The sequence below is a fragment of the Fukomys damarensis genome, unplaced genomic scaffold (genome assembly GCF_012274545.1).
Source record: "Fukomys damarensis isolate Sample0158 unplaced genomic scaffold, DMR_v1.0_HiC HiC_scaffold_9, whole genome shotgun sequence".
NCBI classification, from domain to species: domain Eukaryota; kingdom Metazoa; phylum Chordata; class Mammalia; order Rodentia; family Bathyergidae; genus Fukomys; species Fukomys damarensis.
The window spans coordinates 43490594-43515014 of record NW_022900921.1 but is presented as its reverse complement, the minus strand read 5'-3'; the positions used below and the strand labels follow the sequence as shown (position 1 = coordinate 43515014).

The following is a 24421-nucleotide window of genomic DNA, read 5'->3' as shown; positions in this document are numbered from 1 at the left end:
TGGTTGGATTTGGGGAAATGAACATGACAGGCAAAGCTGTAGAGAAGGAGAATCAGCTGGGATGCTAGTTTTTAATTGAAGTTTAGTTGGAGGCTCAATGAGGTGAGACTGTTATGACACATTTCAAAATGTAACGATGGGAAAATGAGGTGGATTCATCAAAGTCAGAGTAAATACAGAGCAACAGCTCAGCAACTCAGCATGAAACAACAGCAACATGCCCTCAAAAAAATCCAGAGTAATTAAAATTTACATTGTGCAGCCCTCCTTCTCAGTGGGTACCTTTCCAAGAGAAGCAATAATTTTATTGTGAAAAGTATAAATACAAACTTGGAGATGTAAATTACACATTTTAATTTTGTGCATAAACATGGCAAGTTTTCAAAATGTAAATATAATCAGAGAACACAACCATAACTGAAACCAGGTTTGGAAAAGGTCTCAGGAAGGTGAAGGCCCTCCAGTCCCTCTGCCCAGGTCTTTCCTACTCCTCTGCCCCTTTTGTGGATTTGAAAAAGAGAAGGTAGGATTCTGTTCTCCTATTTCTGAGAACACAAACTCTCAGCTCTGATTTTTTTAATGCCACAGACGGGATAGTAGTTTTGACCCTTTCTCTCTGCTTCCTCTCCCATCCCTTCTCCCCTCGGTTTATGCAAGTGATAGTGGAGTTTAGTGAGAGACAAAATATTGGATATTTTGCACCATGGAAAGAAGGAGGAAATTTATTAAACACCATCTGAGTTCTTTCATTTCCTTACTTTATGCATGAGAGTTAACTTGAGCCAATCCTAAGGATTAGGATTATGGAAACAGCAGGAGATAGAAAATGCACAGAGCCAGTACTGGGGAAAAAAATCTGTATGGCTTCTGTCTGTTGCTGCTTGAATGATTTTGGAACAAGCCCTTCACTTCTCTGGGCCACAGTTTCTCCATCTGTGAAAATCGTTACATTGGCCAAAGGTGAGTTCCAGGGCACCTTTTCACGCTGCATTTCTGCAACATGGGGCCTTGTGGATCCCATCCAACCCATATGGAGCCCTGGAGATCCAAACCAACATGGGGCCCTTCCCAAATCCATGGGGTAAGGCTTTAGAGAAGACCCAGGTGTTCCTTGCCAAAGACTATTCAGGCTGTGACCTAAGGCCAGGACGATATGACGCTGCTGTTGGAAACCTCACTGTGGCACCTTCTCAGTAGCAAAGTACATGATGTGTGCATCCATCCAGATTACCAAGGCTCATGGTTAGAGCTGCCATTGATATGACCCAGTGTGATAATCCTAAAAGCACCATGAACAATGACAACAAAAGTAAATATGAAATAAGAAATAAAGGGAAACAAAGCTTTTGCAAATGGGGAGGGTGGAGGGGTTGAAGGGAGGGCAGGGAAATGTGGAAAAAATAAGAACCAAAATACATTTTGAAAGGTACGAGTTCAAGAGAAAAAAGTATTTTTTTTTCTTTTTATTGAGTTTATTGGTACATTCTAGGTATACAGTTACATTCATTACTGGGATCTTGTACCTTTACATGACAGGTACATTTTGGTTCTCATTTTTTCCCCTTGTCCCTGCCCTCCCTTCACGCCCTAAAAAAAAAAGTATTTAATAGTACGTCTATCCCACAATCTCTCTCTCTGTGCATTCCCTTATCAGAGTAGGGTACTGGCAATTTATAGGATTAGAGAGAGAGAGAGATCATCATAAGAGAAACCTGTCATTTATATAAACCACATCAAATAAAGAATGGGTTTGGTTTTTAGGGAAAGCTTGGCTTTAAGGAGTCAAACCCAAAGTTTAATTTGAAGAGTCTTTAGAATGTAATTGTATCTGGGTAGTTCCACCAAGAGAATGTAGGTCAAATTTTCCTTTTAATGGTTTGAAGGTAGAAAAGAGAAAGTATATTGAGAGTTTTGCATCTGCTCTGCTACCATGTTCCACAGTAGGAACACTTTGGGACTTGGAAGTAGAGTAAGAAAAATGTTTATAGATAGGGTTTGAGGAACAAGTAGAGTCCTTTCATTTTACCACTGAACCCCAAAGGAGGTCTTTCCAAGGGGCCACTGAGACCCACTAGTCTGTCACATCACCTTTGTGGTGAAAGCCTCTGGCTTCCCTTTCACAGGCACATAAGCTGAAGTTTCCTGAGGGAGAGGATATATTTCAGATGCAACCTTTGGGATCAGGGAAATGCTTCTGCAAGAGAAAATGTCTGTGTCTAAGGATGGGCATCTTGCCTTCTGGTCCAGGCTCTGGTGCTATACATGCAAACTTTTGGGCCTCAGTTTGTTTTGGTTTGCACCAGGGATCGAACTCAGGACCTTGCTTTTGAGGCAGGCAGCAGAACCACTGAGCTAAACCCCCGGCACTCTGAGCCTCAGTTTGGAGACCTGGTGAAGCCATTTACTCTAGGTAGAGGGACCATTTTGCCCCCAGGAAAAGGGTTGGAGAGTATAAGGCATGGGCTTTGGTAGAGCCTTTGTCATCTGTAAAACTCCTAGCTCTGATTCAGATAGGATCTATCTCCCTGAGAACTATAAGAAAGAAATTCATTTGTTCCTCATTGTCCTTCCTTCAGTTGTCAGACACTGTACATCCATACTATGGGGAGCACACTGGGGATGACACAGAGCCCCCAAGGCAGTGGAGCATGTTCTGGAGGGAGTGCTGGATTGGAGGGAGAGACCATCATTACCTGTAGACAGGGAGGGAAGGGATAAGGGAGCAGATGCCACTGTGCATGCCTCTCTGGGGTCAGGGACAGCTGCACTGAGGAAGCCATAGGTGAGCTGAGAGCTGTAGGATGACTTGGAGTGATCTAGAAAACCAGGAAACATGCAGGTGGCCTTTTTTTTTTTTTTTTTTTTTTTTTTTTGGTACCAGGTATTGAACTCAGGTCCTTGTACTTGCGAGGCAGGTGGTGGTACCAGTGAGCTAAATCCCCAGCCCTAGGTGGCCTTTTTGATGGTAGGAAAACTAGGACATCACACTGTTTTGTGGTCAACATGCTTGAATTATGGGACCCAAGAAAGTGATCTCCCCATGACCACAGACAGTGCTCCCACTGCAGACGCCCCCTGCCTCCGTGTCCCCACAAACCATGTCCTGTGCTCTGGGCTGTGTCACCATACAGTATCTCTGGAACCTGTCTGCTGAGACCTAGAGCTGCCATGCTGCAATGTCTCTGGGTGTCTGTACCACATGGGGCAACAGGAGTCACTGCAGAGCAAATGGCTCTGAATGTGGTACCACCCCGCTGTGCTGACCTCTGGAAGAGGTGGCTCTTTCTGATCTTTCAGCTTTGCTCTCATCAAACCAATAAATCTAGGATCTGAGGCTTCTGGTGCTACCATGTTTTTCCTAAACTATTGCACCCCTTATCCCATGACATGTGACATGCATTTGGGGGTAAACTGCTGCCACTTTTGTAGCAAGAGCCACAGCTTCCCTGCTTAATGGAGACCAAGGTAGTGGAGCTCAGAACAGTGAGTCAGGTTCTGGACTGCTGGGAGCCCACCTTCCTTAATGTTGGTGTGGTTAGTGGGCTAGGCCCCTGGACAGGCCTGTGTGCCCCTCCAGGCCAGGCCAGGAACGGGAACACTGTGGCAATATGGAAACCAGCCTTAAGGAAAGGGGTTTTAGTAAGTCTCAGCCTTGGCAGTCTCCTGGGCTAAACCTCTATCATTTTTCCCACTGATTTGGAAGCTTGTGTGTCATCTTCTCTCTGTGACCATAAATCTGTTCTATCAGGGTTAATATTTTTTTTCCTTTGCTTTCAGGAGAGTAGATCTGGAGAAAGCAACAGCTGTGTGGAAGAAATAATCCGGGTAAGGATATTCTTTTCAAAATCTTATCCATGTTTTGGGCATAGATGCCAAGCAGAAAGGAGTCATGTGGCCACATTACCACAGGGAGCCCACAGTGGTTTGTTGATTGACATTTACGTTTTCTGAGGACAATCACATCTGTTGCCCACGTGACACCTAAGCAACACTTCCAGTAGAAATCTAGGCATTCACCCCTTTGGGAGCCTTTGTTCAGGTTAAGGCAGCAGCCCTCTATTAAAGCAACCAGCTGAAGAAAGAAAAGTAGATTTCAGATGAGAAATACCAAGGTGCTCACACATGGATGTGCTGTTTATCACCCTGCTGTTCCTTTAACAGTCTGTACTTTTTGAGTCTGGCAGGGGTTACCTTGTTATTTTTCTTTGAAATTTCATTAGAATCAGAAGCACCTGACAAAGAGGTATTGCTCAGAGTTGGAAATTGTATTCCTATGTCATCTTGCGTGTCATTTATTTCCTGGTCCTGGTACTCTGCTCACCTGTCCTTGACACCATCCTCCTCCTTGGTCTCCATGCCCCCCGCCCTAGCCAGCTTCACACGCGCATTTACAAGTTGGTTTGACTGTTGTACCAGATTTGTGTCTCCCTGAGTGTTCCAGCTTATAATCAGGAAGTCATCATCAACCCATAGTTTTCCTCCACTCATACTTTTTCAAAGGAGCAACCTAATAATTTACAGTTCACAGAAAACTGATATTACACTAAGAAAAACACCAGGACAAACTGGGTGAGATGGATGGCCATTCCCTAATAAAGAAAAAAATGACAGCAACTTCATTTTAGTGTGTTCCTAACTTTTAGACACCCCACACACCTTTTTCTTGAGCTGCTAGTACATTTCAGTAATGCTGTAGAATCACTTGGCTTAAAATTTTACATTAACAAAGCATTTTAAAAGTGGAAATTTTTCTTTCTGGAAAAAAAAATAAATCTCTTAAGTTAGCCGGAATAATTAATTGAAGTTTGATATATCACATCCATAAAGATTTCTTTTTATTTTTTTAATATAGAAAACAGTTGTCAAAACAGGCAGCTGTATGTGTGGCACTTAAGTACATGTATTAAAACTCGGGTTGTGTTTTATATCTCTATTTTCTCTATTCTGTTTTGTTTTAAATAACTAATCCTGTATGGTGCTGAGATAAACTTTTTAATTTTTCTCTTTTGACATACATTCATGTTTGGTCTCCAAATGCTCCATTTTAAGCTATTTTTCTTTGACTGGTCATGGTGTTTCCTTCTGGAAGATGACAATACCAAAACATACCAGACCCCACACTGCTTTCCCTAATTAGCAAACTACTCCTTTTATCATCTCTGAACTTTTCTAAAAATATGAAACAAATCTGTCCTTTTTTTTTCCCTCTTCTACTCTCTAAGCAGTTTAGGAAAAGATATAGTTTAAGTAAAGTAAAATTCAATTAAAATAAAATAGATTGCCACAATCAAGAGTTTATCTGTTTTTTCTAAATACAGCTAATGAGAGCCATGTACCCTTCCAGCCTCAACCCTCCCCTCCTGTGATACTGACTCCTGATATTCTCACATGGGTGCCTAGTGCTGCTCCCACCCCACTGCACACACACACACACACACACACACACACACACACACACACACACACAATTGGGGTTGGAAGCAAGGGAAAACCTGGACCTGTGAATGGATTTGCAACCCCTGCACAAGGTTGAAGAATCTGCATGGGTGCCAGAGAGGGCTGGAGATGAGGTCTGTAGCTGTGCAAGAGAACAGAGGATATCCAAGTGCCCTGAGTTCTGCTCTCTCCAGAACCCATGACAAATGGTCCAGGATGGGAGAGGCATAGCCACCAGCAGCACTCTCCCACCTGCCCACCTTGGGGGATGTTAGCAGTGGGTCCTGGGCAGGCAGTGTTCCCAGTGGCTTCTGGGCTGTGTTTCTGGCTCTCCCTGCCTCAGCCCATCAGCCATTCTCCAAGGGCCTCTTCCTCCCTTTCCCTAAGCACGTTGTCACTTCCAAATACAAGCACAGGACCCATCCCTACTACATTTATAGCATATCTGTCACACTCCAGCATTCCTCCTAGACCGTGGCCCCAGTGTCTAGAATTCAGGAGTCACAATTTTGCTGAATAAATGAATAAATCAGTGAATGAATGTTAGTGGCACTCCTGGCATTGACAAATGGCATTAGTGACAAATGGCATTGTGATGTTCACAGGCAGATTCCATTTCCTGTAAATCATTTACATGATAGCCCTTCTTTTGTATGCCAGCCTTCCTTGGATAGTCTTTTGGAAACAAATGTTCCTTATAATCTTTTCTGCCCTTGTGTCCAGCTCAGGTAAATGATAAGGTCAAGGTCACTAGGATGACCTGTGACTTGTAATCATGGTGTTTAAGTGACAACTCTCTGTTACTGTGGAGGGAAAAGAAATTCATGAAAAAAAAAAGTCTTTACATGAAGACAATTGGTGTAGTACTCATTCCTTTTTCATATGAGAGGCTATCGGAACAGTATAGAGACCAACAGACATAGTGTTTTGGTCTTTTGGACCCAACAATCTGCTGAAAGAAACAGATGATAGGTTTTGTAAATTTGTACATAGTCTTTGTGAAGTTCTTGTAAATATCTTTATTCAATAAATAAGCATATAATGTGAAATGTGATAAACACATTTTAGGAATGCAGCCTAAACCTATACAGCCTATGACCTTCCTTGGGGCCACTTCTCTGAGGAAGTGACAGAGAACTAAGAGAGGATACAAAGGAAGTCAACTGTGGAGAAGGACAGAGTTTGAAAGCAGAGGACATGGAAGAGCTTCACTTGTTAGTGGCCTTGGAAGGATGGGGAAGGCCAAAGTGGTTATAGGGTAGGCAGATACATCTAGTCAGGAGAGGAAGGAGAAGCCACAAGATACTGTACACTCAGGCAAGTTCAAGGTCATGTAAGGAAGGGAGCTGGTGAAGCATTTGAGCAGAGAGTGAGGTGACCACGTTGGCAATCTCAGTGCTGCACTCTGGCCACACAGAAAATAGAGTGAGGGAAAGGAGTAGAAAAGCAAGAGTGGGTGGGAGGCTGTTGTAGGAGTCCAGAAAAGTTACTGGATGTGTCTTCTCCAATGTGGGGGCCTCAAGAGGGATCCTGTACTGGAGGAAGGAGAAAATTGCAAATCCACTTTTACAGAGTGCAGTCAAAACATCCAAGTCAACATGGAGCAGGGAGGTGAATATAGGGGTTTGGGAGCTGCTGCAGCCCAGTGTTTTGGTTTATTAGCACATCTTTGGAAATTAAACCACAGACATGGTTGCACTTTGCTGGAGAGAAAAGAGAGACCAAGAAATAGTTGAGAGCTTAAATTCTCACAGTCAAAGGTCTAGAAAATAAAGATCCACTGGGAAATAGAAATGAGAAAGAATGATGAGAGAAGCTGAGGGGTCACAGACTTTATAGGAAGAGAGTTCCAAGCTTAGTAGCATTCAGAGTTTTGAGAGGACAAGAAAGGCAAACATCTGAAACCACCCAAAGGGACAGAGAGCAGAAAGGTGGTTGCTGATATCTTTGAGGATTCTTTCTGTGGAAAGGAGAGAACCAAATCTAGAAAAAATGGAGAAAACCAAGTCAGTGAATTTAGAAACTTCTTAGAAGCAAAGTCCATAGTTTCCATTCAGCCACTTTTCAATTGCACTATGCCCGGTGTCCAAGAACAATAGCCAAGGGGGTAAAGTGCTGACATTTACTAAACACTCATCACATAGGAGGCCCAAGTTCTTGGCATATGTTCACTCTGCTGATGGTGACAGCTGCCCCATGAGCTGCCCCATGTCACACACCTGTGTTACAGGTGAAGAAAGTGTAGTGGGGAGAAGTTAGGCACACCTTGCCCAAAGTCGCAGAGCTTGGAGTGAGCTGTGATTTTAAAAAGACTTCTGGCACCAACTCACACTCTCTCTTAACTACTACACAGTCACTAAATGAAGAAGTCTCCTTGGCTCATTAATGAAATCATCCAGGCATTTTGCTGTGAAATGGAGTCTTCACATTTCTGCACGATTACGATGTGAAAGTGCTGGATCATGCATTTGTGCATTTACACTCTCACATAAGCTTTTATGGCCAGTGGTACCAACCTCATCTGTAACTGCTTCCTTGTTCCTCTCTGAATTTTGCTGAGGTGACTGCTTTTGAGTCATTTGAATATTACATCGTGTGCTAAAGTATAATTATTTTTTATTCTTACTCAGAAATTTTTAATCCTGGGACCTAATAAATCTGTGTATAATTGGAAAATTCTCTTAACCAAGGGAAAAATGAGAACTGAGTTCTCTAAAGATGGGCCATAAGAGCTGGAAGCCTTCTTGGCCAACATATGTCTATAACAGTTAGTTTCCTAAATTGTACTATATTTCATCCTTAAAGGTTCCAGTGCTGTAATACTTTCGTGCTTTTCATAGCATCGCCCATTAACATATGATGGCATTAACATTTGTTCAGTCAATAAAATCTGTTTACAATTTATGTGAGGGGTGCCGGTTGTACAAGTTTTAAGCAAGATGGCTCTAGAAAGCATTTGCTGAGAGTACTCCTCATGACATAGTGTGGCTTTGCATAAGAGGCCAGTGCTTAAGATTCTGATTTAAAAATAAGGAATGAATTTAGAGACAATTTCTGTGCAGCATCTGAGCAGATTACCTTTTTGGCTTTCATCTTTAGTCACTAATTTAACTCCAGCATGCTGTTAAATATTCATTATGGATATTTACATAGAGTTGCATTTCTGTTTGTAGGAAGAATATAAGTGGTACTTACTCAAATTCAGGAGATTCAAATCAGTTTCCTGATATTCTAATTGAACAGACTTCAGGCAAATAAAGAGAACTCATTTATTCCTTGGTTTTCCAGAAACTGAGGAGCCTCCTGAGTAAGATTCCAGCTGGGATCTTGAGAGCCATCACAGATAGGACACATCATTGTGGTTCATCACATGTCCAGACACTGGACGGTGGGACAAGAAAAGCCTTGTGCTCAAATGTCTACGTACTCCCTAGCCCAAATAAAAACATATTTGCTACCCTGTGCCTACTGGAAAATATAGAACAAAGAGATGACTTGTTTCCAGTGACCTTCATGGGTCATTTGCAGAGCTGGCTTAGGTCAAATCTCCCCTGCTTACAGACCAAACTGACTTTTTTCTGGCTCATACTGTTTCCTTTATAAATTATTTCATTTGCTTCCAACAGTAAAGATTTCATTAGTGACAAAATGAGGCCCACTGATGGCAAAATCAATTCAGCTAAAACTGCAGAAGAGCACCATTAATATATCTCATTACTTGTGGTAGTAAAATAAAATTAAAACAAAAGAAACCTGGTGTTGGCCTAGAGAAGTTCACTTGGCAAAGGCTCTAATAAGTCTTTTCCAAGAGTGTGCTTGGTAGTGTTTTGTTGTTTTGTTCTGTTTTCTTCATGTATTGGGCCACTTGAATGGTTAGGGAGAGAAATAATGTTCTTTTGTAGTGTTGTTGTTTTTTTTTTAACATCTGGAGCTGCAGTCTTCATAGATGCTATTATGTTAGTCCTCTAGGCTGAAACCAGAAACCCTGATGAAATGACCCCGTGCTCCCAGCCAAGGGTGCCTGGGTGGTGAATCCGTCAGCCTGCTGTGCTGTAGGGCCACATGGCTGCCCTGCACAGGCTCTGCCTGAATTAGAAGGGTTTGGTTTCCAGCAGAGATGAGGCAGGTATCCACTCTGACTCTGAACCTGTGGAGTCCAAGGGCTTTGGGGATGATGGCCATGGGACCACAGAGGTCCAGAGGCTCATGATGAGCACAAATGGCTTTGAATTTCAGCATTTCTCTGTCTCTTCCTGATGCACACCATTGGAGATCACACAGGCACTGCAGAGCCATATAGACAGGAGACAGAGGGAATGTCAGCAGCACAGGTATCTAGAAGTATGAGGTGATAGTTTCTGCCCTAACAGGACAGGAGGATAGGGGGAATTCTAATACCTCAGTCAGTAACTTCTATGGTACTTTTGACCTTTTATTATGCAGAATACTGTGCTGCAACAGACTCTTTTGAGGTACTTAGGGATCTTTAGCACTCCACTAGAAGACCCAGGCATTAAAAATACTTGATTTGTGTGTTTTCTGTTGTTCTCGATTTTCAGGGTACACCAACACAACTGAGAAATGAGAAGCAAAAAGTACACAGTATGACTATACAATCATGTTTGAATTTGATAAATTATTACAGTAAGAGACACATTGCCATTATCCTCTGTTGAACATTCCCTTTCACTTCAACTACACTTATTCCATTGTTCTTACCACTTTCTGAAGCAGTTCTGGAAATTCTCTTTCCTGACTGTCTTTATAAGTCATGATCAAAAGTGAATGCTGCTGCCCGGGGCCATCCAATGGAAAAACAGGCATGTGAAAACATCACCATGTGTCCTCATCCACTTTATACACTGCACTTAGCAACATGCAATGTCAGGCTCTTCCCCAAAGTAGAAATGAACATGAAGGGTAAACGTTTTTAATCAATTCAGGACATTAAGGCAGCCACACAGTACAAGTAAAGACACTCACAAAAGAGGACTTTCAGAACTTCTTCAGATAGTAGAAAGAATGATGGGATTGGTATCTCCAAAATGATGAGGAATATTCTCAGAGGGATTCATGTCAGTGTGTCTTTTACTGTAGTAATTATTCATCATATTTTCAATCACGTCTCCTCTCTCAAAGAGAAGTAGTTGTACGTGGTGCCATGAATGCATGCACAGGATGGAGGGCTAGGGGTGTGAGCTGGAGGACCAATCAAGGAGAAGACAGCAGTGGGTCCTGCTTTTGACACCAGCACTTCTTTTTTATTATTATTATTCTTAAATTCTTTTATTGGTAAATTTTAGGTATACTATACATTAACATTCATCATTGGGAACTTGTACCTTTACATGACATATCGTGGTTTTTATTTTTTCCCCATTCCCCTGCCCTCCCTTCAACTGTCCCACTCTTCCCTATTTACAAAGACTTTGTTTCCATCTTTTCATTTTCTCATATTTTTTTCCTTTCCCTTCTTTTCTTTCCCCTACCCCTTTGGACCTTTTCTTCCTACTTCACATTATCAATTATTCATTTTAATCCTTATTTACACATTCAATTTTTCACACCAGAGAAACTATTTGGTATTTTCACATGTGTGTCCTATTTATTTCACTTAACAATATGGCCTCAATTTGCAGCCATTTAGCTATAAATGTCTCTAGTTTCTTGTTCTTTATGGGCACCAGCACTTCTTTCATGGGTCTTTGCAGAGTCCACGTCTGTGGCTCAGAACCAGGGGGTGGAAGGTAGAACAGAAGCTGAGGAACTGAGGCCTTGCTCTCACCTCTCCCTGGTATGTGGTCCTTTGGAGGCACATTGTCATCCATGTGCTCCATTCAAGTTCTCAAGCGTCTTCATCATATTCTCTCCCCTGCGTGACTGTAAGTTTTCAGAAAAATAAGAGTTGAATGTGCATCATGTAAAACAAAAAATGCAGGTTCTTATTTTACCCACCAATGAGGTTTACCATGCAGTGTTGTTTTTGCCCTACAGGGTTGAAAATATAAATGCATGTAAAATCATAATATGTAGTAATACTTTCAAATGCATACATTCCCCCGAAACATACCACTTATTTTATTTCCTTAACTGGCATGTAAAGTTGTACGTGTTCATGGGCTACTAAATTCTGGTGTTCTATTACACAGCAGGGTGAATATAGATAATGCACTAAAAAGTTAGAAGAACGAATTTAGAATGTTTTTACCACAAAGAAATGATAGAAGTTCGAAGATATAGATATGCTTCCCCCAATTTGAATATTATACAGTGTATACACATGACATATGTGTGCACATTTGTATGTGCTGAGAATCAAACCCAGAACCTTGTGTGGGCTAAGCATATGCTCTACCATGTAGCAGCAACTACTTGCTTTTAATCTGGATTTCATCTGAGTGCTTTTCTCCAACAGTGAGTTGTTAATATACAGTAGTAGCCAACCAACTTGTTTTATCTCCTTTGCCAACTTTAAGAGAATTAATGCAATTTTATTTTTCTTTCCTATTTATTTAATTTTCAAATTGTTTTGAGGAATCTCCATACTTATTAGTTTACACTCCCACCAACAATGAAGAAGGGTTCCTTTCTCCCTGCATCCCCATCAGCATTTGTTATTGGTTGATTTATTAATGGTAGTCATTCTTTCTAGAGTGAAATGAAATCTCAGTGTTGTTTTAATTTGCATTTCTCAAATAGCCAGTGATGTTTAAACACTTTTTCATGTATTTATTGATCATTTGTTCTTCTTCATCTGAGAAGTGTCTCTATTTCAGATGCTCATTTTTTGATGGGGTCTTTTAATTTGGGGAGTCCGATATTTTTGAGTTCTTTATATATTATAGATGTCAGTCTTCTGCCTGAGGGTAGCTGGCAAAAATGTTTTCCCATTCTGTAGGTTGTCTCTTCACTCTATTGGTGGTTTTCTTTACTGTGCAGAGGCTTTTTAACATGATAGGAACCCATTTGTTGAATATTGCTCTTTCTATATTTAATATAATCATATGTATTCATCAGACTCTGAAAAACTTACTAGAGTTCACAACTGGAAGTTGTGTATAGAATTATTACATTTTAAGGCATTTACTAAGAATGTTTAGAGTGCTGTTTAAAAAGCATCTAGACATTAAAAAGTCTGGTGATATGGCATTAGTAGTTAAAATGTAAAGGCACATAAGCTTCTACTTGTTTGCAAAGTCTTTTTAAAGGGTGTATTGTGTGTGACTGCTGGATTAGTAAATGCCTAGCACCAAGGACCATGTAACCTATCTCCTCTTTTTCAGTTTTCAACCTGATCTGAAATTCCATCAACAGCTGGTCCTTATCAATAGGTCCTCAGGTCCAAGTCACCGATTACCCTCTCGTACCTTTATCCCCATATGCCCTATGGCCACTGCCGTCTTTCTCCTAAACTCTCTGCCTGTGTCTCCTTGTGGCTGATACAGAGCCATGGCCATCCCATGAGGTGGTCTTTCTACTGGTTGGATCGCATCTGTGCTAATTCCTGCACCCACTCTGGGCCAGCACTGCCCCTGTAGCCACCCCAAGACCACAGGATGAAGCAATGGTACCTCCTCTCCAGCTCTGTAGGCTACCTCGAGGACTCTGCAGGCAGCAGCCAGGTGGGGCTGCTGGTTTTTGCTGATCCTCCTCCCAGGGAAGATCACAGTAGCTTGGCATGCTCTTAAGGGAGCTTAAGGAGGGACCTCTGTCCACTGGAGCTGGCTGTCATCATGACATTCACAGACTATGAATCTATGGTCTTCTTACGTTTTCCTCATCAGTGCTTCTCACCCCTCTTCATCTTAAATCCCCTAAGCAAGCTTAGTTTTTGTTTTTGTTTTTGTTTTTAAGGTGATATTGAAAATAAGCCCAAAGCTTTGTGCATGTAAGGCAAGTGCTCTACCACTGAGCTACTTCCCCAGCCCCTAAGGAACATTAATAAATACTTTTTCTAATCGCACCCCAAAGAGATTCAAAAATCATGAGGATGCTGTCCCCATTTATGTAGCACTTGTACATCTGTGTTTTATGCATACAGCAAGAATTTTCCCTTCCAAAGAACCCATGTCATGTAGCCACTGGTGGGGGCCTGGTGGGGTTAGATTGTCCTGCTCATCCCACACCTTCCATGTCTCTGCTCCACTGTGGATGCCTGGGCCCTGGGAGCAGAGCTGTGAGCCACTGCCTCTTGGAGCTCCTGTGACCTACCTGCCTCCTGCCACCCTCCTTCCAATGGCTAAAATTAAAAGTCCTGCTCCAACTTCAGCCCACCCCTGTCCTGTGCTCTGGAGGCCCCTCCACTATAGCAGCTGCTCAGGAGCTAGCAGCCACCTTCTCTCTTCCCTGTTTCTGCTGGCTTCTTATTTTCAGGCTGCACATGCACATATTACTTTCAACTTAGCAGAAAGAAAGAGAAAAGAAAGTGTTGTTTCTTCCATGCTACGTTCCTTTGAGGACTTTTCCTACAGCTGTTCAGGGAGTCAGCTCCTTGCCTTTCTCCTGATGGCTTCTCTGCTCTCATGCTGTAGTTTCCCTGGCATCTGATGACAAGATCCTGCCCCGATGGGTCTCCCATGTAAGTCTGGAACCCAGTTCTGTTTGCTGACTCTCATGGTCACCTGTCCGCTGAGCCCAAATCCCTCCATTTAGATGTGTTGTAAACAGCAGGACATGACGTCACATCTCCACTGGCTCCTCCTCCAGAGTGGATTATCACCCTTTCCTGGATGCCTACTCCGTGTATTCCGCTCCTCCCCACACCTGTCAGCTCCATCTCCAAGCAGATCTGTTCTCTTCTCCTCCTCCAGGCCCTTCCACTTTCCTGCTCAGATCGCTCCTGCTGCCTCCCACCAGCTCCCCACAGTGCAAGCAGGTTTAGCTTCCCAGAGCATGCGTGGTCTGATCCCCTGGGCTCAGAGACTGATTCCTGAAAGTTACTCGCAGATCTTTACATGCTCTGGCCCTGCACATCATTCTGGATCTTCTTTCTCTACCCACCAGGGCAGGTGCTGTTCTTCATCCTCACCACTTTCCCTCCCACCACTGGCCCTAACCCATGTTCTTCCCAGCACTGACCATGACTCCAGCTGACTGACTCCTGCTTATCCATCACCACTCCAGGCCACCTTCCTGATAACCTCTCTGAGGTAGATGCTCCTGTTCTGGCTGCCTCTTCTTTCCCTCAGCCTGTCTGTTTCCTGGAGCTGGCACAGTGGCTTTGACCTTCAGATCGCTTATCTGTTCTTGCTCTTTTCCCTGTTGTCCTCCAGACCACAATAAAATGTTTGAGGAATTTCCCCCTAAAATATTGGCTCTCCAAAGACTGTCAAGACTGCTTTGTTACCTGAAATCATGAGAGTAAACTATCCAATTAGTATAAGAAAAGAGAGAAGGCAGCTTCCCCGCCAACTCCCAGTGTTCAGAAATGGGCAGGAATTTCAAAGTGACTGTGGCCTAGGTGTCAGAAAATCTCAGACCTTTTGTGTCTGCCATTTGTATCTCGATTATCTTTTATGGGATGAGTTTTTCATTTTGCTAGATAATGAATTTGACAAGTTGAAGAAATCAAGATAATAAGATTGCAGGGATAATTTGGTTAATTACCATGTTGTTGCTGGTAGAACCGAGGCCTGGAAGTAAGCACTATTTCCACTGCTAATCTGCTTTTTGTAAAACAGCTCTTGGAACAATTAAAACACATGTATCCAAAGTGATCAAATCCAAGAACATATTTTTAAATTGTATTCATTAAGAAAACCACACACAGTGTTCTCTGTTATTTCTTCAAATTGAAAATTATACTGATTTGCTGCAAATTATTATTGTATACACACAGATCTTAGAAAAATAATTTTTAAGATAAAAAATGATGATTTGAGAATGAAAAATATATAGGCTGTAAAAAATAAGAACATCTATCTAAATAATAACATACACTTGAAAATATAATTACCTGGCATTCTTATAATCTTATATATCTTTATTTCATTTTAACCTTAAAAAACTAGAAACTTAGTTTTTCCTTTGCCTTTGGATTTGTGTGTTGTTTCATATATCCTGATAAATTTGATTTATGGGTTTACAATGTCTTTGTTTTGATGGTCATTGCGTTCCATGAGTACAAATGCTGAGACAATGTAAGGTTTAGGACTCATATTTAGAACTTTTAGAGCATGTTCCCCTGTTTATTTGCAGTGTTTTGTTCTGCTTTCCAAAGCTGGCTGTTCAGCCTAGAATTTCTTACAGGTAACCCAGTGTCAGGGCTCTACCCTCCCAAATTAACAATTTTTTTAACCAGGAGGCTTTTTTCCATTTGTACTTTAGAACTTCTAGAGAAATGTTCTACTCTGCACCTCCAATTTCTGTAGGACCACTTTCCTAAACGTCTTTAGTTTCTGATGATGAATCAGGGTAGCTGGACATCTTCTCAGGGCACAGATAATAGGTTTGCAAAAAATTGTAATATTAATACCATTAGCTGATTTATCCTAGTAACCCCCCCACACACACACACACTAAAAAATGCACCTCGGTCTGCAAATACGTATCTTTTTCTCGCCTCTGGACTTCCTAGAAAGTTATAAAAACTGTACCCAATGGACAGTTCACTATTATGACAACTTTTTTTTTGTAAACTTTTTATTTTAGTGCCTTTTTTTTTTTTTACTACAGCTCTAAACAATCGGAGGCCTAAGGTTCTATGAAATCAAAAATATTAAGGATTTTATATGTTCATTTTAAAATGTGTTGCTCTATGGATATTTATTAGATTCTGAGATCTAATTAAACATCTTAAAGAAGAGTGGTGGGAGTGTAACTTAGTGGCAGTGCTCTTGTCCAGTGTGTACAAGGCCCTGGGTTAGATCCAAGGAAAAGAAAGGAAAGGAAAAGGCCGGGGAGGGAGGGGAAGGGAAATGAGGCTCAAGATTAGCATGCTTATTAGTCCTTGGCTACTTGTAAATGTTTTAAAAGACTCAAATATAGATTTACTCATGCATATAAAGAATATGTTCTTTAAGTTATCACCTTAGGATTCTATTCTAGTTAGCATTACCAGAATACTTGAGCTGAGAATCTACTGTATGAATCAGTTTAACTTGTCTTTCTCTAGCAATAACTTGTTTTTTGGACAGTTCTTTAAATGTGTTTTTTAATTCAGCTGAATAGTGTATACCTGGTAGGGGGTGGAAGTTAGCTGGAAACATTAGTAATAGCTTATTTAAAAATGACAGATCCCTCCAAACCTACCCAAGCTGTGTCTCTGGAAACAAAATCACAGATTAAGAGCCTGGTGAGTCCCAAACCAGGTTTCTAATGCAGTGTTTGAAAATTCTGCTGCCTATAACCAGAGGGAAAGAAAAAAGCAGGGGGCAGAGCCTGCCATGGTGCAAGGGAGAGGGTGATTTGCACAGAAAACAGAGGCCAACAGGTCCTCAGATGGTGAGAAAAAACCTCCTGCCTGGTCTGCAGAACAAGCATTTGTCATTCCGACTTTTTAACTTTACATTTCCTTGTTGGTTCATTGAAGTCCTCAGAGCCCCCTCTGTGCACACCCCCAACCCTGAACTCTGGAAAAAAAAAAGCAAGAAATAAAAACTGAGTTCTTTTGGAGGTTTTGCTAGGTATTGTTGTATGAAACGAGGAGCCCACTGTGATGTGAATAAAGACCAGAGAGCAGGTTCCTAATGCATTTAAAACAGTGTCCACGGGGCAGTGGGGTCATAGTAGCTGGAGTCATCTGGAAAGATTGTCAGCAGCCCCTGGACAGTGAAATGATTAATCACTTTAGCACAAAGGAACACAAAGGGAGATTTGTTAAGAATAAGCAGGGGACAGGGTGTCAGCTCCAGGGGTGACAGGCTTATCTGTTTAATAATGTATTTTTAAAGTGTATACCACATCAAAAGCAAACTGCATGCAATGGGAGGAAAATGAAAAGGCAGAGAAAAATATTTGGTGAATTACAAGAAATGTTTGGGAAATGAGATCAGCAATAATTTTGCTTTGAGCAGTGTTTAGATTCAGGCCCAGTCTCACACCACCCGCAAGTCCCAAGGTCTTAGCAGTGCTGAGAAAACCCACAGTCCCTTGAAAAAGGCATATTAGACCTTTTATCACTCAAAATAAAAACAGCCCATCAAATCAGCATTTTGTGATCCTCTCCCTTTCTTTGAGGGGCAGGGCTTTCCACTAGAGCAAACTCTGTCAATGAAAGAGCCAGAACAATGGAAATGCCAGCGGGACTCACATGTGTCAGTGGCTCACTGTGCCCTACACATCTCTTGTCTTCACAGTAACCCTATGTAACGTCACCCCTTGCCCTGTAGAAGCGGAAGCAGAGATGCAGAGGTTGACAGAAAAGCAAGTAAGAGGCAGTAAACTCGGGTCTCCCGGGCCCTGGCCCACACCCTTAGATTCCACTTGGCTCTGCATAACTGCAGGTCTCCACACCCATGGGTTCGACCAACCTTGGATAAAAGATACTCAGAAAAAATTCTTGGAAGCTGTAGAAAACAGCACATGGAATTTGAATGTGCTATGCACTGAACATTTTGCTGAATGCATGTGAAGGAAGAAATGTGTGGGCACCTTCTTCTGTGGCCACCACGGTGTCGCCCACCCTCAATCTCCGTCCAGCAAGTGATGTTTGAGCACTCTGTGTCACTGTGTTGTATAGTGGTCTGGAATAGTGGAGTTTGGACTGAACATGTAGAGACTTTTGTTGTTATTATTCCCCAAACAATACAGTATAACAACAATTTATATAGCATTTACCTTGCGTCGAATAAATAAGGGTAGAGAGGTAATTAAAAGTATATGCAAAAGTATGCTTAGGTTCTGTGCAAAGAATACACCATTTTATGTAAGGAACTTGAGCACCTGCACATTATGGTATCTGTGGAGGGTCCCAGGACCCAGTCCCAGTGGATTTAGAGAGACAACTAGTTTCAAAATCTGAGTATTTTCAAAATGTGAGACAGAGTACATTATTACTACAGAGCTCCATGGAGACTCCTATCTTTGCACCATGTTTCTCACAGCCTTACAGAAAAAGGATGCATAGTGGCTGCCTATGCTGCTTTGATGCTGAGAAGCCACATTGTTGATGAGGCTTTGGATAAGGGTCTAGATGCATGCCCCATGACGTGTGGGTACCCAACAAACATAGAAACACCTTGGATAGTCCCTCGCAAGTTGTTCTGGTGCATACATAGAGTCTTATGTAACTTAGCTACTGGTTTAATGTGTCTTGAAATGCTGGGTTCCTTTTGCACAGGCCTGTGTTTTGCTCCTGTCCATGGAGCTCCATGGTGACTGGCACATCCTGGGGGCCATCCTACCCATATTACCCCCAATAAGGGCAATGACAGTGCTATCCCTTTCCCCAGGAGGGGAGTGTAAAGGTGGAGAGTCTGGGGACTCTATGAATTCCAGGTGCAGAAGTCCAGGCTTTCCTGACTCTTGCTTGGAGTATGAGTTTCTCAGAGTATGAGTTTTCCCAGGGGCTTCAGCCTTAGGTCTAGACACCCCCACATTCAAACAGTGCTGCCGGCTGGATGGGTGACAGGGAGCCAATATAGATTTCAGTGCAGTGCAAGGAAAAAAGCTATTGTTCTAATTCATTATTTCATGTGGTTGTAACAGCTACTGCTAGATAAATTTGTGAATATACACATCTTAGTGAGTCAACATGTCTCACAAAATGTTTTCATTCATCAGTGGTGGTTCTGGAGGTGAACCAATTTTGCAAATCTGCAGTCGAAATAAACAGTTTATTTTGGAACTGATGACTGTGAGCTACTATCATTGTTCTCGTAGAATAATCAAGTGTTTTTTAATTCATTAGTGATGAGGTTTACTTAAAGAAATCTCACTCTATAAAATCCAATTGCAGAATATTTGCCAGATTTTTTTTATTGCTAAGAAACAATTGTTGTTGCTGAAGGATTCCTGGCTATAGGAAAGGACTAACCTTTCATTCATAGTAAAGTTCCCTAAAGCATTTAAATATTTGCTTACAGTTTCTTTACAACTTGGCATTAATTTGAAAAACAAAAATGTGGGAAATCACATTGAAATTGATTGACAAACAATAAAACATAAAGACACATCTTTCTTGCAATGAAAATGAAAGCTACTGGGACCCTATAAATCACTCTACAAAAATATTGTTTTCTGTACAATTCAGGTACATGCACCAAGCAATAGCAGAAGGAAGAAATGCAGACTACACCCCCTGGTGGAACATTTATTTGATAGATGGTTGATAGCTTTTTATCTCTGTAAGCACAGCTAAAGTGTTTACTTCAATTTCTTTACCGTTTTAATTGATTGCCAAACTACACATACATCAATTTATGCCTGTAAGTTACTTTTACAAATAAACAATTATACTAAGTATGTCTAATTATGAGTCAGATTATGAAGCCAAAGTAAGTTTTGTAATGTGTTCTAGTCTACTCTTTTTTTTAAGTCTACTATCTTTCTAAAGATTCATTCTGAGAGCTCACAAAGGATTAAAAACTGTGTATAGCTTCTAATAGCAGTATATTCTTTCTTTTCTTTCTTTTTATTTATTTCTTTTTCCTTTCCAGTTCCAGAGGTTGAACTCAGGACCTTGTGCTTGTGAGGCAGGCGCGGTGCCACTGAGCTAAATCCCCAGCCCTTAAGAGCAGTATTTTCTAATGGAAATAAACTTTGAACCATTTGTGTCACTTACGGGCAAATAACAGATCCTCTTGTTTAATTATATGTCCTTTCTACATATTTATCCAACTGAGGAGAGCTATATAAAACTCAGAAATCTGCTTAAACTTGAAATGACAGTGGATTACACTAGTGGAAGTCTTCAAAGAGGTAGGTTAAGAAAGTCACCACCCTTCATTAGCCCCTTAAAAGCAGACTCAGGAGGGAAATTGGTTGATTATTGCTATACTGTGTGTGAAGGTCTATTTCTTTTCAAAACTGTATATTTCATTGAGGTACAGATCTAATTTCAATTAGAGTAAGACCACCTATATTCCTGTATAATTTGGTAGCACCCAGCTATTAGTCTCAAGTACTTAGCTTATTTGTCAAAAATCTAACTTCATGAAAAACACTAAATTTTTCAGTACTTGAAGGTGTCTTCTGTTGCTAAACTATGTACAGTGCCTTGAGTTATTATTGTAAAAATCCATTGATTTCTGGAGTCTAGAAATGAGTAACAGCTGAAACTTTACATACAGAAAATGCATGACCTCATAGGAATTCAGACATCTAAAATTACAAACTTTGTTTTTACCTCTGGTTGGAAATCACTGATGAGTGATTTAGCAGTTTTTTATACCTGTGATTATTTGAAAACAAGGAAGTGAGTGTGTATACCAGCATAGTAAACAGTGAGTTTTCTAATTGATTTTCTTTTCTGATGGTTGCAGTGGTAACGTGCTAGACCCAGTACTTTTGTGACTCAGAGAAAATTAAGGATTTCACACTGTTTTGTAAAGTGCTATTAAAAACTGTAACATTTCAGCTCAAAACTACAAAAAGTAGCCTAAAGAAGCACTAGTCACACTCTTACAACAGGAAAAAGCCAGAGAAACAGAAAATTATCTACTTTTATGGGACCCCTGAGAGAAGGAAGTTGTAGTGGAAACAACTAACCTAAAATATTAAAGTCAGACATCTATAGGAAGAAACAGGCCTCAAGGCCATAAGAAAGGTAATCAGATAGAAATAAAGGGAGACTGCTAAAGGTCTAATGGAAGGTCACAGAAATGGTAAGTTTGTACTCTCTTCCAGCCAGGCATCTTTAGGGAAGGTCTGGGAAAATCCCGGACTTGTCAGGGGCGGGGCTAGATACCATTGCCTGGATTTCAATCTCTTCCATCTTTCCTACTGAACAGGGCCTGACTTTTCAGGAAAAACACAGGACCCCAGCCTGTGGAATTGGATCTCCCTACTGCTGGGGAAGTGAATGACAACAGCCCCAAAACAAACTCACCTTGCCTATCATTCCTTTGACGCAGGAGGGAGAAGGGCATATTGAGGGAGATGGATACCCCTCCTCCTTGGGAAAGAGAACAGGAAAAAGCAAAAGCTCTCTCCCCGGGGAAGGGGGGGCAATAAGTACTCCCTAACATCTTGTCACATTTGGAGGAAGGGCAGGAGCACTGAGATGCCATGTTTCCAGGCCTTTATGAGACCACAGAGGAACTAGGATATCAGATACCATCTGCCCTCCCGACCTGCCTCTTACCATACTGACAGTTACTGAGTTATTAGAACATTGAGTACCACTGGGAGAGCCAGGCAAAGGAGAGACCCAAAGTCAAGTGGAAACTTAGCCAGGCAGGGAGCAAACCTCACTCCCAGCCCAGCTCCTGATGGAAGGAACGCCACCCTCTACAGTGAAGATAGAGCTGAAGGAAGGCATTCTCAACATCAGACACAGAGTAACTCTCCACAGTCTTCTGCTCTGGACAGCCTGTTTGGCTTTCAACCAAAAAACTATGAGGCATCCACAAAAGCAAAGAAAAAAAGTGTGAAGGGGCAGAACAATCATCAAGACCAGAATCAGATAGGAGAGCTATCATTCAGAGAATTTAAATGCCTACATTTAATAGGTTAATGGCTCTTATGGAAAAGGTAGACAGCATGCTAAATCATGTAGGTCATTCCAGCAGGGTGGGGAAACTCTAATGAAAATTTGAGAATCAGAAAACACAGAAAAGTGAGGAGAAAATAAGTCCTTTACCCTCACCCACTCCAAATAGGGGAGGGAAGTGTCACAGTACTACAGCAACTTTCTCCAAGGAAATTCTTCGTCTCTCTGGCCTCTTAACCTTTTACCCACATGGATCTTCAGGTTAGTATTGAGCTGAAGATCCAGACACTTTTTAGACCCATTATCACAGGCTTTGTCCTGTCTAGGTAATATCTGCCCTCCTTTTATTATCTATATTTATGGTTTATTCATAGTAAATAACAGATTTCCATTATAACATCCTGCTCAATAATAAGTAATTTTAGCATGATCACTAGATTCATGTTGAGCTTACCAGCTTGTTCTATGTCAATGTGTCCTGTGTTACAGTAGCATGAGCCATGTAGGTCGCAAACGAAGCAGTAGGAAGCCCAGAGGATTCTTCCCAAGATTTCCTCTGTCTGAAGCTAACATCCTGGATAAAAACCAGTTCTACCCAGATAGTAGTTGTTTATTCTCCTTTAACTTCCTCATATTCTCAGACTTCTATATCCTTCATATTTTCCTTTTACCTTTTATTTTTGCAGTGGATTTGGTCCCAGACAGGGTGCACAATCTCACTGAAATAATGAGCCAACATCTGTATAGCGATCTTCATCCCCAAGCCTTATTAAATAGTCCAGGTCAGAATCTGGTTTCTAACAGCAGTAGGATCAATCTGCAGATGGACTGAATCCTCATTAAGAGCTAGCTCTCTTAATTTAGTTAATGTTTCTTGTTCTGCGCTTCCCAGTACTACTTAAAGAGCTGTTTTGAAACATTGTGTTAGCATTTGACTAAATCCAGTACAATGATGCACTACACAAATGCTGTTTTTCTTGAAGTGAGGGCAGTGCTGCAATGGAACTGGGGTCTCAGCCTTGTCTGTCACCCAGCCTGCTGTGAGCAGCCTCCTCCTTGACCCTCTTCAACTGCTGCCTACAACACTGTCACTGCCCCCCAATGATGTCCTTGAAAGACGTGTTTAGCACATGCTGTCACACAGCATGAAAATGATCAAGACAGAAAACACAGGCTTTAAAAAATATGTATTTCCTGATTATCTCTTTTTTTTGGAGGTCAAACTCTTCATTTTGACATTTAATGAATAAAATACCTACATTGCAAGATATGGGATAATGAATTGTAAAAAGACATAATCAGCAATGACTAAATAATTAAGGGAATTGAAATGCAGAGTCATCTGGGAATGCATTAATAATAACACGATTTGTTCCATATGCTAAAAAGTTCTGTTTTTAGAAAATCAATCATCACACATGCTCCATGGCAAAAGAGGAAAAAAAATTAATGTTGACTAATAGGAACTGTAATTAGATGTTCTGCTTTTAAACAGCTGAATAAAAGATGAAATCATATAGAAAGTATATTTAGATACAAGTCAGAAAGTAAACTGATTATTATTCATAGTGCTGTTAATAGGAACTGCAATTTATGCATCTAGTGGGAATTGTGTTAGGCAATTAAGGAAGGGAGTCACACTTGAGTCCCCATTAGGCATTTACGTTTTCCTGTCAGACCAGTGACTGTCTTTTTTCTTCTATTTCACCAGCTGAACTATCAGTCATGAATGATATGGTATCCATTGAGTGGGGATTCTGGGGCTTCAGAAGTCCCACTTTGAGTGGATGCTGCTGCAGGGTGCTGCTCAGCAGCTGTGTCCCAGGTACCAAGGTTGAGAATGGCTAGCAGGTGCTCATGACCTTTCAGCCTTCATGTTTCACCTTTTGAGGTTATTGGAAGGAAAACAGCAGTGTCTCCCTTTAAAAGTAAGATCTTCCACGTAAAGGCCACCGCAAATACCTGCTTAAGTTGCCCACTCATAGAAGGGAAAGGAAGACATGGAGGAAGTAGAGAACAGGCATCTTCTGACTCACTAGCAGTGCTCTAGACATCTAACCCAGGCATCAGGATTGGCCACATGGCCCTAATGAGAATTAGGGTGTCCTAGGTTGGCCATGAGAATCATTTCTTCTTTTTTTGCTTTTTGAGACAAGGCCTTATTATATAGTTTAGGCTGATCTTGAACTCACTAGGTGGCCCAGGTTGGCCTTAAATTTGTGGTGATCCTCCTGCCTCAGCCTCCAGAGCAGTGAGATTACAGAGGTGCACCACCATGCCTAGAGTTCCTCCTTTTTTTTTTTTTTAAGGTAAGCCAGCAGGACACATCTATGAGGTCATGGTTTAAAGGAACAAATTTCTGATCTTGGAATCTCAATTCAAATGATGTAGCTT

At 41.4% G+C, this 24421-nt stretch overlaps 1 protein-coding gene across 1 annotated transcript in view; it reads left to right on the top strand.

The window, feature by feature from the left end:
- Aff3 (AF4/FMR2 family member 3) overlaps window positions 1–24421 on the top strand; it is a 399929-nt gene that overhangs the window by 149040 nt on the left and 226468 nt on the right. Inside the window, exon 6 of the mRNA XM_033761487.1 lies at window positions 3778–3825. Coding sequence (XP_033617378.1) covers window positions 3778–3825 — 48 coding nt within the window. The remainder of the gene's footprint in view (window positions 1–3777; window positions 3826–24421) is intronic.